At 38.5% G+C, this 19,846-nt stretch overlaps 1 protein-coding gene across 1 annotated transcript in view; it reads left to right on the top strand.

Annotated features, from left to right (window-relative positions):
* Window positions 1–7,875: 7,875 nt before the first annotated feature.
* MDFIC2 (MyoD family inhibitor domain containing 2) overlaps window positions 7,876–19,846 on the top strand; it is a 44,623-nt gene continuing 32,652 nt past the window's right edge. The window contains exon 1 of the mRNA XM_029086098.1: window positions 7,876–7,963. Coding sequence (XP_028941931.1) covers window positions 7,876–7,963 — 88 coding nt within the window. The remainder of the gene's footprint in view (window positions 7,964–19,846) is intronic.

Genomic DNA, 19,846 nt, shown 5'->3' with positions numbered 1-19,846 from the left:
CACTTCGCGCGGGGATCGCTCGGGCGCACTCTTCCGGGGTTTCGGTTCGGGACCGTCTCGGCTGCGGGATCGTTAGCTGGCACAGGCTGGGAATTGGTCAGTGGGCGGTGAGCACTGTGTATCACTCATTTGTATAGTCTGTTATCACTGTTGTTATCATTATCATTTTCTTTTAATTAGTAAATAGTTTTTATCTCAACCCGTGAGTCTTTGCCCTTCTTTCCAAATTCTCTCCCCTGCTCCCTGGGTGAGGGGGGGCGGGAGGGTGATAGAGCAGGCTGTGTTTGGCTGCAAGCTGCAAGCAAAAGGGTGAATCCACCCAAACCACCACACCAGCAACTTTGAGAATTTTTTTTCAAGCTCAGGGTGGAAAGAGATGCTGTCTTCAAAACAAAACAGGAAAAAAGTTTTTGTTTCAAATAAAAATTTGAATTTGATACTATTTCACCTGTGACACACCTTCCCCACTCTCCTCCAGCCTGTTACATCTTTGAGAGAATTTGATACTTAAAAATACATTGAATACATACAAATAACTTTAAACCTATGATTGTTTTGAAGTATCATGCTACATTGAATCAGACAATTCTGCTCTTTCATCTACGCTCCAGAGAACTGCACTTTTTTCTTTAAATTTTATAACATTTGAAAAGAACTGGTCCCAGTTTACAGTGATAGCGCTCCAAATACTTCTTGTGTTTTCCATTAATTTTCAGTTGTATTGGTATTCTGTTCCAATTAGTCTCTGCTAGTGCTTCAAAGCTCTATCTTATCTGCAGAATACATCAAAAATGAGAGCTTCCAGCTTTAAATTTGGTTTGTAGTTGTTTTAGAGATACAAAGACATCATTTGTGAATAGTTGATCAAATAGAATAAATACTTTTTTGTTTTGGCTCCAAAAGGGTCAGAAAACTACTTTTATTTTTGAAGTTCAATTTCATTTAGCCATCAGGCCTTATTTTCAGGGAGCTGAACTCCTGGAGCTCACATTGCCTTCAGCTGCAGTTGTATGTGCTCAGGCAGGAAACATATTTCCTCTTCCACAAAACTTTGAGAATTCATCATTTTTCTCATTTCACTAGTCCAAATCCCAGACCTTTACAATGGATCTCATACAAGCATTAGCAAGAAAGGTCCCAAGAAACTCCCATAACCACCAACCTATTGGTTCCTTTAGGACAAGTTCTTAATCTCTTGTAAGACCTGTTTCACTCAAATGGGAAACTAACGTAATCATTCAGAAGGAGCTTGACCTGAGGTTTCTTGTACTCCAGGGAGACCCTCCCAGAGTTCACAAAGCTGGAGTTCTCTCTACTGCTACTTTCTCTCTGGTCTGATAAGGATTTAAACAAAGGCAAACAAACTTAGCAAAAGAGCAAAAAACTTATTTCAGTGGTGGTCAGCTGAGAAATAAAAGCACTGAATTTAAGGCATCTGCAAGTTCCCTTGACATCTTCCTGAAATAAGGTAGAGGTCTAATTTTGTCTTTTTCTCAGTTGTACTCAGCACCTCTGAGAAGGCGACTACATTCAACCACTGTTGGGAAGCAACTTATTTAAAAGCATGAAGGGAAAACACTTAAGTCTGCTTTCTCTCTTCAAAAAGTGCAGTGTTTTCACTGACATCTTATCTGGGATAGCACTGGTTAGGGAGGTGCTGTCAAGCTTTGCTGGTCAGCAAAGGAGACCATAATGCTCAGATTCCTCTTCATTAAAAAATACTTGCCATGGGGTATTTACATATGATAGGAGACATAGAAAATCATTGTTGTGCCTACCTGGCTTGCAAATAATGTTAAAGACAGTGTGATCTGGCTGTCAGCAATCCCAGTACACACTCTGCACTTGGTGAAAAGATGAGGGATTTTTCTCTATGGCCCCATATATGTACTTACGCCCACAGACATGTCATACTGGTACTCAAAAAACTGCCTCTAATTCACCAAACCATGAAAAGCCAGAGATTGAATGTATTAATGGATTCCTGCAAGGGAAAAAACTTTGGAGGAAAACACATGTCATCCATGAAAGTGTAGTCTGGGAAATGTAAAGCTTCATTTCTGACCTGCTCCTATATAGCAGAGGCAAGTGATTTCCATAGGAGCTCTGGAAGTATCCACCAGGACAATCACAATAGATCAAAGCTAACAAGGACTTTAGAGGACAGGATGAGAGTTTAAAAGGATCTTCACAAGCCAGGGAAATAGTATGGAGAAGACTGGGATGAAGTTCAGGAAGCACAGCTGCACAACCCTGTGCTTAGGTAGGAACAATCAGTCGCATGCAAAAAAACTAACACAACTGGTTACGTTGCTATGCTGCAGAACAGGATCTGGGGAACAGGACAGATTTTAAACCAAACATAAGTCAACAATTTCATGCTGTCATGGAAAAGACAAACATCATACTGTGATGTATAAACAGGAAGAAACTTGTAAAACATGCCAGTAACCTCACTGCTCTATCCCATGTGGGCAAAGTCTTAGGAGGAACGTGACCACTTTTGCACATTATTACCAGAAAAGTGAAGCTCAAAGACCATAACATTGATCATAGACTAATAAATATGATCTACATGTAAGTGCTGAAAAAAGCTGAGGGTAGATGCAATAACTCTCCTTTATCTGCTGAAAGGGTTGTTCACAAAGGGATAGAAAACTCAACTTTTCACAGGCGGAACAGAAAAGATGAGAGGTAATGGGTTGAATCTGCAGCAATGGAGGAGTTCAGTCAGACATCAAGAAAAGTTTTTGTATTTGCTATCAGGATAGATATTGGGTTTAAGGTGCTTTCCATCCAAACACACCCACCTTAATGCCAGGGCAATGCAGAAGCATCTATAAAGACATCACACACAGAGGTAATGGAGAACTTGTCCCATTATGGACAAAACATGAAACAGCATGGGAGGATTTTCTGCTTGAAGCCAGTCTATACAAAGACACACACATTACTATAAATCTGTTATAAAACCTGGACTTTGATTTTGACTGGGGCCTCTAAGAGTTTGTGGCTGATAGGGCGGAAAATGGCCAAAGCACACTGCTACCTTCAGAGGCCCTGCCCCAGCATGGACATGGTTTTCACGGCTCCAGGGTTGAAGGCTAGTTCTTTCTGCCTTCCTCACTATCATCCTCTCAGCTTTATTTCAAACCTGCCCTTCACCCTCTTCTCCTAACATTGTCCCCATCATACTTTTTAGCACAGACACCGAGTAACCTCCCTCCTGCCCTCTTGGAAGATGAAACACATGTAGTCTCTCTCTTTTCTTCACTGTTCAGTGGAAATATGGAGCATTCATTCTTAATCTTACTGGTTTGTGCTTCCTCTACATTATGAGTGACCTCTATGCTAACCTGCCTTTGCAACTCTTTTCAAGCTTTTATTCCGTCTTCCAGCCTAAGCATATTCCTATACATTCACCAACCTACAGTGGCATGGAGTGGAAAAGTGAAATAAAGCCCCATGTCTCCCCTTACAAGACACAAAGTTATTGAAAAATTACCTACAGTGTCTATGAGACAGTGATAGGGAGTAAAATCCTACTGTCTTTGTATTGCTCAGAGCCTCTGCAGCATATAGATCATTTGTCAGGGCCAGTTTGAGGTAGTCTCTATAAACAGGCTGTTTTGCATTTGAAGCACACACAGGACATGATGGTTCTGCTAAGAAACCATGCATTTTACATGTAATCACCAGGATAATTTGGCTGGATAGCGTGTTCCCCACAACTTAATATTCTACCTACAGATGGATGATCAAGAAGAGATTCCTTAACTTTGACAGGGCACATCACATTATACTCACTTTATTATTGGAAATGATCACCCCAGGGTGCAAAAGAGAGCAAAGGCATAGTTGCATCATACAATATATATATATTTATTTTTTTTTAAACCATATTTACTGCAGTGTCTGGTATTCAAAAGCTACAGAGCGCCACTTGCCAGTGGACAAGTGGCTAAATTTTACCTGGATTGTGCAAAAAGCCAAACAAACAAAAAAACCCCTGCTTAATCTAATGCTGTGCTGTGGAAAATTCAAGCTGGAAAATTCAACTTCTGTGCACACAGTTCACAATATCACACCCATGGATGTAATCAAAAACTCTCCTGGCTATGGCTACACATCCTCCTTTAAACCCAGGTCAGGATCTGATTCTGGACTCCTGACCTAATATTAAGCACACCAGGAAACCTTGACAGTTTCAAATCTTGCTAGGACCAACAATGAGTTTTTTTCCTCTGCTTTGATGGTTATTACAACCTATTAAAGTTTCCTGTTCTCCAACTCTGGAAAGACTTGAACGCACTCCCAGTTGAGCAGACCAGAAAAATATACTCTCAAATCTCAACAAGTACTTGATACAGTACATTTATCTGGCAACTGTTTGATATCACATCTATTTCGTCATTATTATTTCTTCTTTAAAAAAAAAAAAGAAAAAAGAAAAAATCTTCTTATAAATGCCCTATTTCACAATCTGGAAGGAAAAAGAACAAGTGATGGCCCATAGCTATTTAATAGCTATAAAATAAAACCTATAAAATAAAAGTGAAATGAATTATCAAACCATAAACTAAAGTTCGGTGTTTAAAATGTGCCATGGCTTTAAAAATTCAATTACAGCTTTAATAGAAACAAGTTTACTCAATATTTTAATGTCCTTCTCTCATAATGCTCTTTTCCTTCTTTGCAAAGCCTGGTATTACCAAGGATGCATCCAAGCCTGCCTTTCCTCTAACTACTTTAAGATTGATTAGGAAACAGAAGTATTGATGCATTTATCCAAAATAACTTAATTAAATGAGGCAAAAAATAGCACACAGAAACATGTCTCAGTAGAAAACTGGAGTTGATCAAGAAAGGTTACATTTAATATTCCTGGACGGAAAACATTAGGACCATTAATTGAATGTCAGCAACGGAGAATACTCTGATTAGGAAACTCATTTAATGTTTTTTAACTCGCTGCTGGGCCATTTCCTGAGGTTCAGGTTAGGTAACTTCTGCAGATTCACATGCTACCAACACACAGAGGGGTCCTCCACAGCACCTTAGCTGAGAACAGCAGATGAAGACATCACCTCAGAACAGAGATCTACATTATATTTGTTGAAGCACAGCTATAAATCCAGCCTTGTGTTTGCTTGGTTTTGTCAAATTGATATTGTCATGGTTTGGGGGATACATTTAGCAATGGGCTGACAGCAGTGCTGGTTTCTTTCACTCCTAGAGACTGATTCTGTACTCATTCCTAGCTCCTGCTAGTTAAAAAAACCTAGAAAACCTTAAGGACAAGACTTCAGGGGCCATTATTTCATGCAACAGCATCTTTTTGGGCTGTGGTTTTCGAGGGGCTTTTCTTGTCTGCTTTGCTTTCTTTGGAAGACATTAAGATTGACAAAATCTCTAGAAAAACAAGGAGGAGGTGTTGAATGAACTCCATAAAGAATTTTCTCTCTAGTTTGTTTTGGAAACAACCCATATCTTCATTTTAAACAGTGGTACTGAAACACACAGTAGCATCAGGTCCAACTTGCAATCAGATAGGTCTGGGCTGACCTGTGTGGAGCCAAGTTGACTTTATTAGGACCCACCAGAAGCTCTATAGCCTACCCTGACAAATCCAGGTGAAGAATCAGCACCACTGATAAATTAAAAGCATTGCAGGTGCAACAACTTGGAAAAAATAGGTAAATATTTCTAGGAAAAAGACAGGAACTACAACTGAAAATACATTATTCTCAAAGTACATCTAAGGAGAATGGAACAAAGATCTCACAGTGTTACCCCTAGACATTTTCCCCTTTTGGTTGCAATTATTTCCAAAGTACCCTGCTTAAAATAGGTTTTCAAACCATGCAAGACTAATCATTGCAATTTGGAGACGTAAGTAGGCACTTACCATGCAATTCACAATTAACTAAAGATGGTAGAAGAATCTCAGTCATGTTGGCACAGAAGATTTTTTTTTTCTATAGGAAAAAATGTTTTTTCCTCATGTAGAGTGACATGTGATGGGAGAGTACGGGAAGATAATTGTCATAACAAAGGGAATATGTTGTTATTATTTATTGGCCACACTTAAGTACCGAGATCTTGGATTATAGTATCTGGTGACAAATGCAGCTTGAAATTTTGTAAATATTGCTTAAAAGGTAAGATAACTGAGTAATTCTGAATGTGCTCTGCAACCAACACTTTCAAAATTCAGTTCTGGGAAGCAGAGTGATATTTTCTTTTTGTCCTATAGAAAAAATAAGATGCAATATCTAAACACTCTAAAATCTTGTTCTCTTTGGACTTGACTCTACTAATATTAGAGCAATATTGCCAGTAACTATAGCAAGAGAGTTTTATAGCCAACTATACACCTTATATTTTTAGTGCCTTGGAGGTCTGAGGTAGTCCAGACCATCACCTTACTCTCTGTGCTGCTGACTGTCAAGCCCACCCAGCACAAGGGTCCCCACTAGAGACCACTCAGCCTTGCTGCAATGGAGGTGATGACCGTTCATCTCTGCAGACCTGCCCTCCTTGGTGAGGATGGATTTCACTCTCCTGAGCTCCGGATGGTCACAGCACTCAGCTCCCCATAGGATTAGACCTTTTCTTTGCCAAAGTGGCAGTTGTAAATAGACATTTAGAGTCTATTTTCTACATCCTTCAGTATTTTTTACTTACATTTAGCCAAAACATTGACACATGTATCTGATTTGTCACTATTAATTTCCTGGTTCACTTCTTATTTTCTTCCTCCTCTTGCAGATTCACTGGGTTATGAACTGCAATAACAACCTTTCCAGACCAATTTTTCTTTTTGCAAAGCTTTTGATTATATATATAGATATATATATATATTTTTAATCACTCTACTAATGCTGGGATGCTGATTACCCTCCTCCTTCCCTACCCAGCTCTAGAAGTGCATGCAAAAAAAAAAAAAAAATAGGGGAAAAAAAAAAACCCTCAGCAATAAGTTGGCTGATTCTGGCAGCAAGACAAATCTGGCACCACAGAGCAGACAGGCAGAGAGTGCACTGCTCATCCTTTCGGTTTTGTCAGTGTATGGGAATGCTGGACATCAGCACACAGCGAGGGATTCGGCCGAAAGCGTTCCTCCTCAGCATCTGAACCCTGCTGCTTTCACCCCCAGTAGGAAGATACAGGTAAAAAAAAAAAAAAAAAAGAAATAGAGAAATGCTTTAACTAACTGGATTCAGTGGAAATATAAAGCAGTTAGAAGAAGCCCAGACAGCCTAATCATATTCCTAGCAGGCAATGGAAGTAAACCACAGCGTACGGGCTGGTAGCTACTGTATGCATAATACCCTCAGGTACTGTAACTTGCATGCGATTCTCTGCATTACAGCAAATAAATTGTCAAAAGTGGCAGTAAAGATTTTTTTTTTTTAATATACACTTTGTTGAAATTGCCTTTATAAATATTTATCATTATTTACATAAAGATACTGCTCTGACAGCAGGCTTTACAGCAACTTTGAACCACAATAAACAGGCAGACTGGATGCCTCCTTTTTAGCCAGACCGTATCTATTCTGTGTATTATATGTACATCTATTACCAGCATGTGATGAGCATATCACTCATTCATAATGTAATTTATAGTTACATTACAACAGAATCCATCTACAAACAGTAGCTATGTAATATTGATAAAGCATTTATGAATAGAACATAAATTTAACGACTGAGGTATTACCTAGTATCAATAATCTGCAGAAAAAAACCCTGTTTCTGTGTAAGTAATCACAATTTATTACAGCAGGAACCTAAACAGTGAACATATTTCTTTGTCAGAAACTTTCTTTAAAAGAACTTGACATCCCAAAATTCTTTTCTCCCCCACAGATGTCAGAAGCAGAGACCAACAAGGTAAAAATCAAACCAGCAGAAAGTTTTGAACATGACAAGCAAAATATTTCTTGGTTGAAAAAGGGTAAGTTATGTTGCTGAGTTATTAACTACTGGTTTGTGTTCTGAGATATTTCTTATTTATTGAATTTTATTTTATTTTTTAAGAAAAAGGCATAGGAATACTCTATAGGCTTAAATATGGCCAGGAATTTCTATCACATGAATTCCATAGCTTGACTTCTATGAAACATGCATGTAAAATTTGCTTACGGTACAGAAAGGCCTAAATTACCAAAGTTTAAAGTAACCTAAAAGTTCATTTTTTTTTTTTCTAATATCCTGGCATTCCGGCGGAAGTTTTATTTGACCTGAACTCTAAGCCATTCAGAAGTATGGACTGTCATCTTAACTCTGATGAAAAGTTTTTATTAGCTCAAGCTATTATTGAATTGGATTAATATTTGTTTAGTTTTCTCAAACATGAGTAAAGCTCAACCCTGAATCTCTGGATTTGGCAGCGTATTATCTTAGAATAAAGTAGCATCAGTTGTCAGCGGTTTATGAAATACAGACTCTGAGAAGTAGAGAAGTTATAAAAAACAAATCTAGGAGACCTTTCCAGTTTTAAAGGCTGAAAAATGACACATATTAAGTAAATAATTTGTGTCAAATACTTGTATTTCAAATACTCCATTAAACTATTTAGAAGAAAGATGTACAATTGCAAAGGTTGTTTCATTGCATACGCCTGTACGCGTAAAGAAGGAATGTTCTTGGGGTATATTTCTTGCTGGAAAAACTGAATTGCCAAGTTAGTACATAGCTTATTATGTCTTTATGTGTGTTTGTTTGTCATAGAGTTACTTTATTGTATTTCATACACACACAAGAACATCATTAATTAAATAGAGTCTCAAAGTAGAGACTTTCAAGATGAACGTGATCCAAATTAAATATCTGTGGTTACATGCAAATTACGTTTTTAAATGAGAACGGTTATATTCTAATCCTAACAAAAGCATTTTGGGAAGACTCAACAAGTGACCTCATATTTTGAAAACATTAACTAGGGGGGTATTGAGGAAAAGGCTCATTTATAGCCTCTATTATGTCATCTGTAAAGTGTGCGTCACTATTTTAAGCTCATGTAGTTAATCGTACATTAGATTGTTTCGCTGTAAGAGGTGCTGCGATGAAGTAGGACTAAATTAATGTCTCTGCCTTGCAGTCCTCATTGTTTATGCAGCACTTCTGCAGGCTTTGTTTGGCTGAACACCCAAAATCCCCTGCTTGCAAGGTAGCAGCCAACTTCAGTAAAAACTCCGCAAGCAGATTTGCAGTTTGAGCACCAGAGAGTGATAGAGCTGAGTGAGATCTGGGTTTGATCCTACACGATAGCATTGCACTTTAGCTTGTAAACAGCAAATTCATAACTGGATTGAATATGTATTCCATCCAAATAGAGTAGAGCACGAGATTTGCAACTTTACAGAAGGGGTATAAAGGTACAGGGAACTTTGATTCATGTGTCTGAGCAGGATAAGACCAATCACATGGGCTCCGAGAGTCCCGTGTGGTTATTTATCCTCTGTCCAGACGTACTCCAGTAGCCAGGTGGCATCTCATACCTGTATGTTCCCAAGTTAATTTTGCTTTAGTGAGGCCAATTTGCAATGTCTTATTTCTCCTCTTCCTAATGAACACTATCCAGAGTTTCTAGATCATTAGTAATGTTTTGATTGTTGTCTACTTGGAGAATCTAATCTCTTTCAGAAAGAGCTACACGCTGTCTATTGGTACATCTTTTCTCTAAAGTGTCACAGAGCAGAAATGGGCCTTGAAGTTCTGGTGCAGCAGCTGAGTCAATAGATAGCAGAAATGTGTCTCATAAGAAAAGGAAATTTTCCTTAAGATAAGATTATGCACATTATTTTGTCATATATTGAAGTTTACTTTTAAATAACTTTATTATTGTTTTCTTGCTTTAAGCACTTCTGTGGTACACAATGGGTTTTTAGAATATGGTGAACCAAGTTGTCTGGAGCAGAAGCTTAACTTCTATGTTTAAATGTTTTAAAAATACCTCATGTATAGATTTCAGGCTTTCCAATAAACAATGAATTGTGGAGAACAGACTTGTACTGTTTCCGTCAGGCACAGTAAGAAGACTATATGTTCTTTTAGCATCCAGTTTTAAAGAAAAGCTATTTTTATTCATGGTTTTGTATTGATTATTTGTTCCTTCTAAAATAAACAATAATGAACCACATAGTATCAGAAATAAACAAAAAATATAGACTAGGCTGTGGCTTTAGTATCTTTCCTAGACTTCAGTTTTTTCCTAATGCTTTGCAAAGTAATAGCTCATGGACTGCTAGTGCAGTGGGTCAACATCAAAATAAGGTACCTATTGCTTTTTTGTTGGCTTTCAATATTAGAAGCTGTTTACTCAGAAAGGGGGAGGGTATGGATTTTAATCTGCCTGATAGTTATTTATCTTCTACTTTTTTTTTTTTGGAAGAAAAAATTTTGCTTTTGTCTTTAAGCCTCTAAAAGCAGAAATCAAAGACTCATTCTGAGGGAAAACTTCCACACAGCAAAATGGAAACCTTGTGAAAAGTATTATAAAAAAAAAACATTAGGCTGTGCATACAGGATTGTATCTTATTATATTGGCAGGAAGAGCATAAATGCTTCTACTCATGCCCCTCCCTCTCAACAAGTCACTTGCACCCACTGCTGTGCTCCTGCACCCCTGCCATGAGTGCACCAGAAGAGTGATGGGAGTTAAAGATGACAAGGATAAAAATAATCCTGCACAAACCAGCACAGTCTCGGAAAGAAACATCTACATAGTCATGGCCCTAGACTGTATTCTTAAAATGGACATTGGCACATTTGCCCTCTCCTTTCATTTCCTACTTATCCTACAAGCCTTTTTTTGGTGGTGGGCCCGTGGTCCTCTGCAGCACCTAGCAGACTGTAGAACTATAGTGAAATAATAATAAAAAAAACTAAACAGGGAAGCAGACTGGTAAATGCATTCTCTAGGTTTGACAGACTTTAAGAAAGTCCTAAAACATCCCTGTACCTATTAAGGCACTTAGCACTTAAGTCTGAAGGGGGACAACATGAGACACTCCCTGGATCGAGAGTGCAAATGAGGATGGTGAAACAATCACAGTCCTATCCCAAGATGTCTCAGGGTGAAGAATTTATACCAGCAATCTTTTCTGATAGTGTGCCATGTTCCTCAGTACTATTATTTCTAAAGATCACACAACAGATGAGTAAACCTGTGTTTGGAGGGTATACACCGGACCATCATGTGCAAATCAATCAGAATCGGTATGAATGAGCACTGAGAAAAGGCAGTTCTTGGCCCTTTTCTGCTTGTCTCACTTTAGAACTGGTGAGAAACAACTCAAGGAAAGCCTGGGACATGGGAGTAAAACCAAACAATGACTCCTATCTTGTGTAGGAGTGGAGGCAGTTATCTCTGCTTGCTTCTACCCATGGGAAAGAGCTAATTGGTGGAGATGGGAGACAGTTTTCGACGGAGATAGAGAGTTGCCCATGTTAATGTCTACAAAACATCAGAGTAGAGTGAAACATAGGACCCTCTGCAAATAAATATTTGCAGAATTGCCTGCATTACTGTCCTGAAAAACTGAAGCAGGAAGCTTCAGCACACACATTATCCCCACTTACACACATTTTGCCCTGACATGCACAAAACAACATAAATGACAAAGCGTATGAAATATGTATAAGAACAACCAGTATAACTTGAAGGTAATAGTTAAAGAAATCTCCTCTGCATGGGCCTGTGTCCCTCCCTGTTTCAGGCACACACAAGATGTGCATAAAGCTGACCATCACAGCCCGAGCAAGAAACAGGTCTGTGGGCTCCTAATCAAGCAGTTATTAGAGGGTCCTCTAAAATCTGGAAGCTACACAAGACATGCCTTTAGAAATGCCGTACTCAAAGATGAGTAATACTCCCAGGGGCTGACTTAGGGATGCTCCCACCTTGCACAGCACAGCCATGACCACAGAGCTGCATCTTCCACATGGACCTGGGCTCTTTCCACTGTGGTGGTGATTTAATACCAGATTAGCAGCCATCTGGTTGGAAGGCAGGTCAAAGCAGAGCTAAATTCACACCAGCCTCAGCATGTGGCTTTTGGAGTTCCTTACAAACATTTAATCTCTTGGTATCACTTGATGATTACAGCCATATGGATACGTGGGAGCAGGCAGGAGCTTATCTGACTGACATAAAGCTGTAAAAGGTGACACTGATTTTACACAGGGGCCAGCAGCGGTCTGTTCGCTATTTCTGCATCCACCGCAAACACAAGGGAAAAAGGTGTCAGGACCTAATACTGCCCTCCTACGATTTCATCCAAAACTGGCCACAGCAGCCCAGGAACGCAGATCCAAGTTGCACAGAAATGAAATTTCATTTCAGGATATTTTCACACAAAGCCCTCCTGTTTTATGCTGCCCAGCTGTGTACACAAATGCCCTCCATATATAACTTCCAGTGAAAAGTTAATGAAATGGCTTCCTTGCTCTCCTGCCAAAAATATAACCGAAATGCTAATCTCAAGACTTTCTCCAAAACAGCCCCTTTCTGCACTAAAATTCTCATAAATCAGAAACATTTTTGTCAAAAATAAGCCTGTTTTCATTGTCTTGCAAATAGTAAAAAAGTCTCACCCCGATTTCTTTAATCAGCTGCTCTAGCCAGCAGATTTTTGCTGTAGGGTGAAATTCAGCCCTGTACCGAGGGTCAGTACAAGGTCAGCACTTAAACCATAAAATAGGGCTTAAGTGGTAAATAGAACCGCTGTTCAGGATTATATTTCACCCCTCCAAGGACTACAGTTCATATGAAAAGGGAGATTTACTCATATCATAGACCTGGCTGTAGTAACATTTTTCAAATAATACCTTATTCCAGAAGTAATCCCATTGGGTGAGATTGTGCCACATTTCGTAGTGGTACAGACCAGAAATCCAATACAGGCTATTCCTAACTGCACCTCACTGAAACATCTCACAGCTTAGTCCCAGGGCTATAGTCCTTGGGGGTATTAACAAAACCTCCCTATATTGCAGCACTCTAATGCCTCCTTCCCCGCACACCCCTCTCACTGGTTACCCAAGGACTTTAAGAGACTTACAAGGAATAGTAAGGCAGGAAGGTCATAATACCACGATACTGCTTTTGCAGAAGGAGAGTTGTCCTGGAGACACTCAGGGAATTTCCTAGTTTTTTTACAATCTTCCAGTTTTTTACCTAGTCCTCAAGGACTGGAATGAAATTGCAAGGCTTGTATTTTTGCTGAGATTATTCTCAGCAGTGTTCTGATCCGACTTGCATCCTTGCATTTAGGGAGCTAAATGACATTTTTAGAATTTATTTCTAAAAACTCAGAAGCCACTGAATGCAGTTTTACATACAGGCTTGGACACTTGTTTCCTGAATTTTGCTGACTTAGGTCCAGAAGCTTTTTTCACTCTTTTTCTAGCCCGAATTAAGTCATTGGATTGAAAAGCTTTATAGAAGACTGATAGCAAAGAAATACCTTTCAGTTCCATGTAACAGAAAATGCCAAATGCTTATAAGATGAATGCTGTAATCCAACCAGACTGTTTCCAGATAAGAACCACCAAAAAAAAAAAAAAAGGCACATTTAAAAAGATGACAAGGATCCCAGGGGGCTCAAATTCCTGGAAGATGCCTTGTCAGCTTCAGGACTATGACCAAATGAATTAATCAAGACAACTCTTCCTTTGAGTTGTAAAACAGCAGATTTAAAGACTCTCTTCCAACATAGAGGGAGTATATGAAATCTGCAATGGTCCCAGCTCACCATTCCTAATTACAGTTTTATAAACTGAGTGGTCCTTGATCTTTGAACTGGAGGGTCCTTGGAGATGTAAAACTTTGAGTACTGCCACAAAAGTGGAATGAACATACAGCAGGGACAGTGGTACTTCTCTAGGTGATTGGATTAACTTTAAAGTCACACTCCTGTGCTAGATATTGACTGTAAAAATATAAGTGAAGGTTTATTTAAGTTTGATTGCCCTAAGTGAATTTGTTCCACAAAGGAAGAGAAAAGTCTTTCATTCAACTGCCAGTGCTGGTGAAGACCTGAAGATGTTGTTTCATTCACCCCTGGAAGTTTTCCAGATCAATTCTATTTTTTGCTGTACTTAAGCAAAATGTTCAGAATTTGGCCCACAGTTATGTCAGTAGAGCAAAATATGGAATAATATAGACACTCTTTAGTTGTTGATTTTCTCAGAAAGATACATGTTAGAGTAGAATCTACATATCCAAGGGCCTCCATAGCACTTCCTACTTAAGATGGGAAACTGTGGTGCATGGAAAATCTTAACCTAAGGGTCAGTATCAAAACAATGAGTAATTCCATTAAAACAACGGAGCTGAATTGACTTGCAAAAGATTTAATTTGTCCCAGTATGTTTAAGAAAGATACCTTAAGACAGATACCTGTAATCATCTTAGGGCATCAATAAGGCAGGAGGAATGAGGCAGTTTCATTTTTACCATTTCAGTTCTTAGATGAAAGAGTTAAATGCCAAATTGGTCTCCTATATTTGAGGTAATACAAGACAAACACACCTGTACTAAACAGAATAAGTAATCAGGGTGATAAAGAAAATTCAGTACTAACAAAAGTGATCAGTATTTCAGAAGCTTCATAATTTTTAGAGTTTGATCATATATCTGCTTCCCATTAGGGATGTTGTTGGCATTAGATTCCAATATATGTATCACTTCCACATAGTGGTTTGCTTCTCTTCAAGGTGGAAGAGGAGCCCAACATTGGTGTCTTTAGTCAACTTTACCCTAAATTTCTGAAAGGTCAAAAAAATTAATTATTATTATTCCTTCTAATCTAGAGTAATGCAAATATCCTCAGGGCTATTATTGGTTTATTCTGGAGGGAGAAAGGAAGACCTTTCAGTCTAGTTGGGTATTAGATGTTCAAAAAACTATGAAAAATGTATTTCAAACATATTAATGAGCATTTAGTTCATTTATAGAGCCTCTAATTCCTTGATAGAAATCTCATCAAAACAACCCCTATGTGGTTGACTGACTTACTCTGGGCTTGAAGGCAGGATAATGGTGGATGTAGTATAAATTTTCAGAAGGTGTTTCATAGGCCTACAAGATTATACACTAATACGTAGAGTCAAACTGACAGTCACACAGAAGAGTAACAAAATCCTTAGTATTGGGAGGGGGTTCAATGAAATATTTAGGTTAAAGATAGCTAGACTATGAAAAAAAATAGGCTTCTCCTCTTCTCACTGAAGATTTTCAAATTCTCCAAAATACAACTGCCTCTAAGTACTCAAAACAAAGTGCAATAGTTGGGCCAAATCCTGGGCATGTTGGTTGTCTATTGCATATGAAAGATATTACAGGAAAAGTTTAGAGAAAGACCAAAAATGGAATTAGTTTAAATATTCATTGTTAGCTGAGTTTTAAAGGAATTATTTTTCCATCTTTTTTTTCTTTAAAAAAAAAATGTATTTAGAACTAAATCCAAAGGAAAGATACTTAGATGTTAAGAGTGACTGCTCTAAATGTCCAATAATAAAATACTGGATGAAAGACTTATCAGAACAGCTTAGTGCTGGGACTTCAGATTTGAACTGAGTGCACATGATTGTATGTGAGACGATTCAAATTCATACCTAACAGAAGACAGCTCTGGTCCCCAGCTATCAGATACTCTACGATGTAAAGTCATGGTGTGGAGATTCCCAAGTATCTATGTTTGGATGGACTACTTGAAAGTCATTGCTCCAGAGAGAGAGGAAAGGACACTACCACCCAGCAGGTAGAGCATCTACATAAGGACAAGAGATTGGCTCTAGTTCCTACTAAAGAGTATTCAGCTACCCAGTAAAAAGTGGGAAACCTTTGACAGTTTGTCTCAACACATTGCTAAGAGCAGGCAGAGAGGGATTTGAGCCTGATTCATGCCCAGTCCACCAGCTACTCTCACCAGCAAGGATTTCACTTGCATATTTAGGAAGAGATTAGAGCATCTCCTCCTGCTCTGCCTCAGGAGTGATGGGTGGCAGAGGTGCCCAAAGCAAGTGGAGCATCCATAAGTACATTGGGGTGGTCCTTCTTGCCATTCCTTCCAGTAGTTTTCCTACTCCTGTTTCCTCACCTCTCCCATCAGTTTATTACTCCCAGTTTCCTGATTCTCTGCATGTCCTGTACAGAAGGTTGAATCTGAGACTCTGGTGCCTGCAGGGCAGAAGGGCATACGCAAAGATTAGATGCTGAAGCCCTCAGTGCCAGACAGGTTTCTTTATTGCTCTTACTACAAGTGAGGCTTGTATCTTTGAAGAGAATTGTGCCAGGCTTCTTTACCACCTAAGCAATATTTAAGTAGTACAGAGCTCTTTACTATCCCTCTAAACTAAATAAATTTTTATTTTAAATGAGTCAGTCTCTTAGAGTCTCTTGATTATATAGTCTAATTCTCATTTCAGTCTTTAATCTGAATAAACACGTTAGAAAAACACAGGCACAATTAACTTAATCATAAATTCAGATGGATTGTTTATTATCTGTCTACTTAATGTGCTTATGATTACAGCAGTTAAACATGATAATGTTTTCTTCTCTCACATATAAATGAATATACACAGTACAGAAATATGTGCAGGTAGAAAAACTTCTGCCTGAATACATCAGTAGGCTCCAGAGATAGAGAAGTAGATGTAATGCTCACTGTTGTGATCTCTAGAAAAACACAAACATTGCCATGATAGTGTTGAGACATCCGAGAGCTGATTACTGACAAATTATGTTCTTCTTGCTGAAATGTGCCTACGTGCATTTTCAAAAGAAAGAAGATGCTATTGCAGCAAAGATGTAGATAGGAACACTATTTGGCTATACCACTGCACCTGTAATTTAAAAGCAGAAGTGGGTTTAACCCAATATTTTGGGTTAAAATAAAATCACTTTAGTAGAATATACCTCAAATTAATATCTTCCTACTGAAGCAACCTCAGACATTGGATTTACAGAGGAGTTTTGCTGTGTGATCTTCATAGAGACAATTGTCTTAAAAAGGGGTTAAACTCCTTTAACACCAAATTGTCTGTTTTGTTACACACCCATGGCAACTAACACATGTGCCAAAATACTATCACATATCCACAAATACTTGGATGCCAAAATTAAAGTTGGAATATGAGCCTTCCAGCTCCCATAGCATATTGAAAGTAAATAATTTCAAGCATGCATTCAGTTACATTAATAATTATTACTCACATAGGTTTTTTTTCTGTCATTAGACTAATTTTTTAATGGCCACATAATAAACCATGATGAAGTTATATTTGGCTTTGGAATATTTAAGTTTTAGCTAAATTTAAAATACACTATGTTTTTCCTTCCCCCCAGACAAGAATAATTTATCTTTTTTTTGCCTCACTCTTGGTTCTCAGATAAAGCAGTCCCAACCGCATGTTCTTATTATGTATCACTAAAGCTGAATTCAGACTGGTATTTCCTATCTCTAGCCTTCCTGGGGTTTCTGACTTCTGTGTGTTGACAGTTAGAAAAAGGGTCTTTGAGGTTAACTTCACTCCGTTAACCCATGCTTCATGCTGGTTTTCTGCACGACACTCACTCTTACTACATAGACCTTAGAAATAAGTTGAGAAGAGTCTTAGACTAACAGAGCGCGTCCTCAGGTAATTACATCTTTGTAGGACTGCTTCGTGTAACATACTTCTATCAGGTGCTGCTCTTTCAGCTTTCCACCTTGTGAGCTGTGCTCACTCTGAACACTCACAGAATACCAAATTAGTCAATACTAAACCAAATCACAACTTCTCTCTTGTTGGTTAACAGAAGTTTAATACGCTGGGTAATCCACACTGTTACGGGTATAACAATTCTGAATTTGACTCAAACCAAGCTGAATTTTAATGCCTTCTAAGACTGTCAGCTAGACATATCACCTACATTGACTGATGGTCCTAAACTTACATCATGGCTCATCAGTCAGTATTCCTGACTGAAAAGAGTCCACTATGTTAGTATGTGGGCAAATGGGAAGATGAATGGAAACCCAAAAGTAAATCTAAGTCTCTTTACTTTCACTCACAAAGTTGTGACCATATGTATTGTCTTCTTCAGATATTTTAAGTGTTTTATTTTTTTTAAAAAAATACTATTGCTGTTATAAAACAAGACAAAAAATCTAGCATAAAGTATTTAAAATACATCCATTTCAGCTTTCAGTTGTGAATTTATTATTATTATTATTTCTAGTTTATTTATTATTTCAATAAATATCCTGTGAGCTTCAGGTAGGTACTCACTTTGGGCAATAAAAGTTTCAGTACCTTATTTCTAGCAGAAAGTAGTGAGCTGTAGTGACTTTGGGTTTCACTTATTGTCACTTCTACCTGGAAATACCATCCCTCAGGGTGTCTACTAGGGACAGGGACATTGCAAAGGACCCCAGAGACTGGCTCTGCAGACACCCTGTTGAACCCCACAGAGGTACCCCAATACAAGTCAGTTGGCTTTGGTGTGCCTGTTTTTGCCACTGCCCATGTAGTACATGCAGGCAGGTAACAAAGGTGAAGCCAGCAGCAAGGTAGGAGCTGTGAATAATAACCTTATTACAAAAATGATATGCTATTATGAAAGGTTTTCTGACATTACATAAATACACATAGCTGAGCTTCACCTGTGTTCCTCTGAAAGCTCATTCCACAGACGGACACCCTGAATTCAGAAGATTTTCCTTGGTTCACACTCCCTAACTTTATGATCAGCCCTGTCCCAGCAGAGATGGCAATCATTAAGCAAAGAAAGTCCAAACAACAGTGGAAGCTTCCATAGCTCTCACTTGGAGGGAATCACCAACAGTTGTAGAAGGATAGTATAGCCTCCATACTTTAAATTTTTTTCATGAAAAATAAATAAAATATAAAACTAAGCAGTGGTTTTTACAGTATGACACAGCAGTATTACTTGCATTAGGCCAATTTACCACTTATGATAGCAGTAATAGCACTAAAAGCCAATAAAAGCGGTCTGTTCGTTCAGAGATTGGCTTTTATGGCTTATTCTAAATATTATGAAGTGAATCAAAAGCTGTCGTTATAGTGTCTAAAAAGCCTTCGTACCTTGTAAGCAAACAGTGTGACTTTGACAAATAATCATTAATATGCCTGTGTGAGACCAGGGCTAAAAAAGAAAAAGGAAAACCCAATATTTCACTTTACAGAAGTTAAGATAATTTAAGTTAAATTTAACACAAAATAAAACAGTTTTCTATGTAAAATGCTATAGTCTTCCCAAGTTTCTTTTTTTTAATCCATGAACATACTTTTTCATAAAACAAAAACTTGTCAGATAACCGAGCAATGAATGATTGAACTGTAATGATTATTCTCATCAGCTTTGGGAAAACAAATCATGCATGTGTCTAGGTAGTGCCTTTTGGGCCAGCATCTAACCGAACTGGTCCTTGGCTCCCATCCTGCCTGCCAGAAGCCCTGACAAGCACAGCACCACTCCCCTTCTTACTTCACAAGAGAAAGTCTGTTCCTGTAGAGCTCAAAAGGTGTAATTTAATTTATCTCCTGTCTCATACCTGGCCAGTTACTCTTGCAAGAAGGTCAGAGGAGCAGAGTCAAGGTTCTGGTCGCTCTCATCTGCACTCCACCCACTTCCTACCCACTTGGATGTGAACAGGAGTGTCCAGAGAACTGTGCTTTCTACTGTACACTGGGCAGATCTTGGATACATGAGATTTCCTCTTCCCAGTATTCCTCACTGCTGTCCAGCAATATTAGGGCAAGTCCTCTTTGAAGCTGTACAGCCCAAGTCACTACTGTTTGCCATTTGTAGTCTTTAAACCTC

Source organism: Antrostomus carolinensis, unplaced genomic scaffold, assembly GCF_000700745.2.
Source record: "Antrostomus carolinensis isolate BGI_N321 unplaced genomic scaffold, ASM70074v2 scaffold1927, whole genome shotgun sequence".
Taxonomy (NCBI): Eukaryota; Metazoa; Chordata; class Aves; order Caprimulgiformes; family Caprimulgidae; genus Antrostomus; species Antrostomus carolinensis.
The sequence above is the reverse complement of the archived record's forward strand: the minus strand, read 5'-3'. Positions and strand labels throughout refer to the sequence as shown.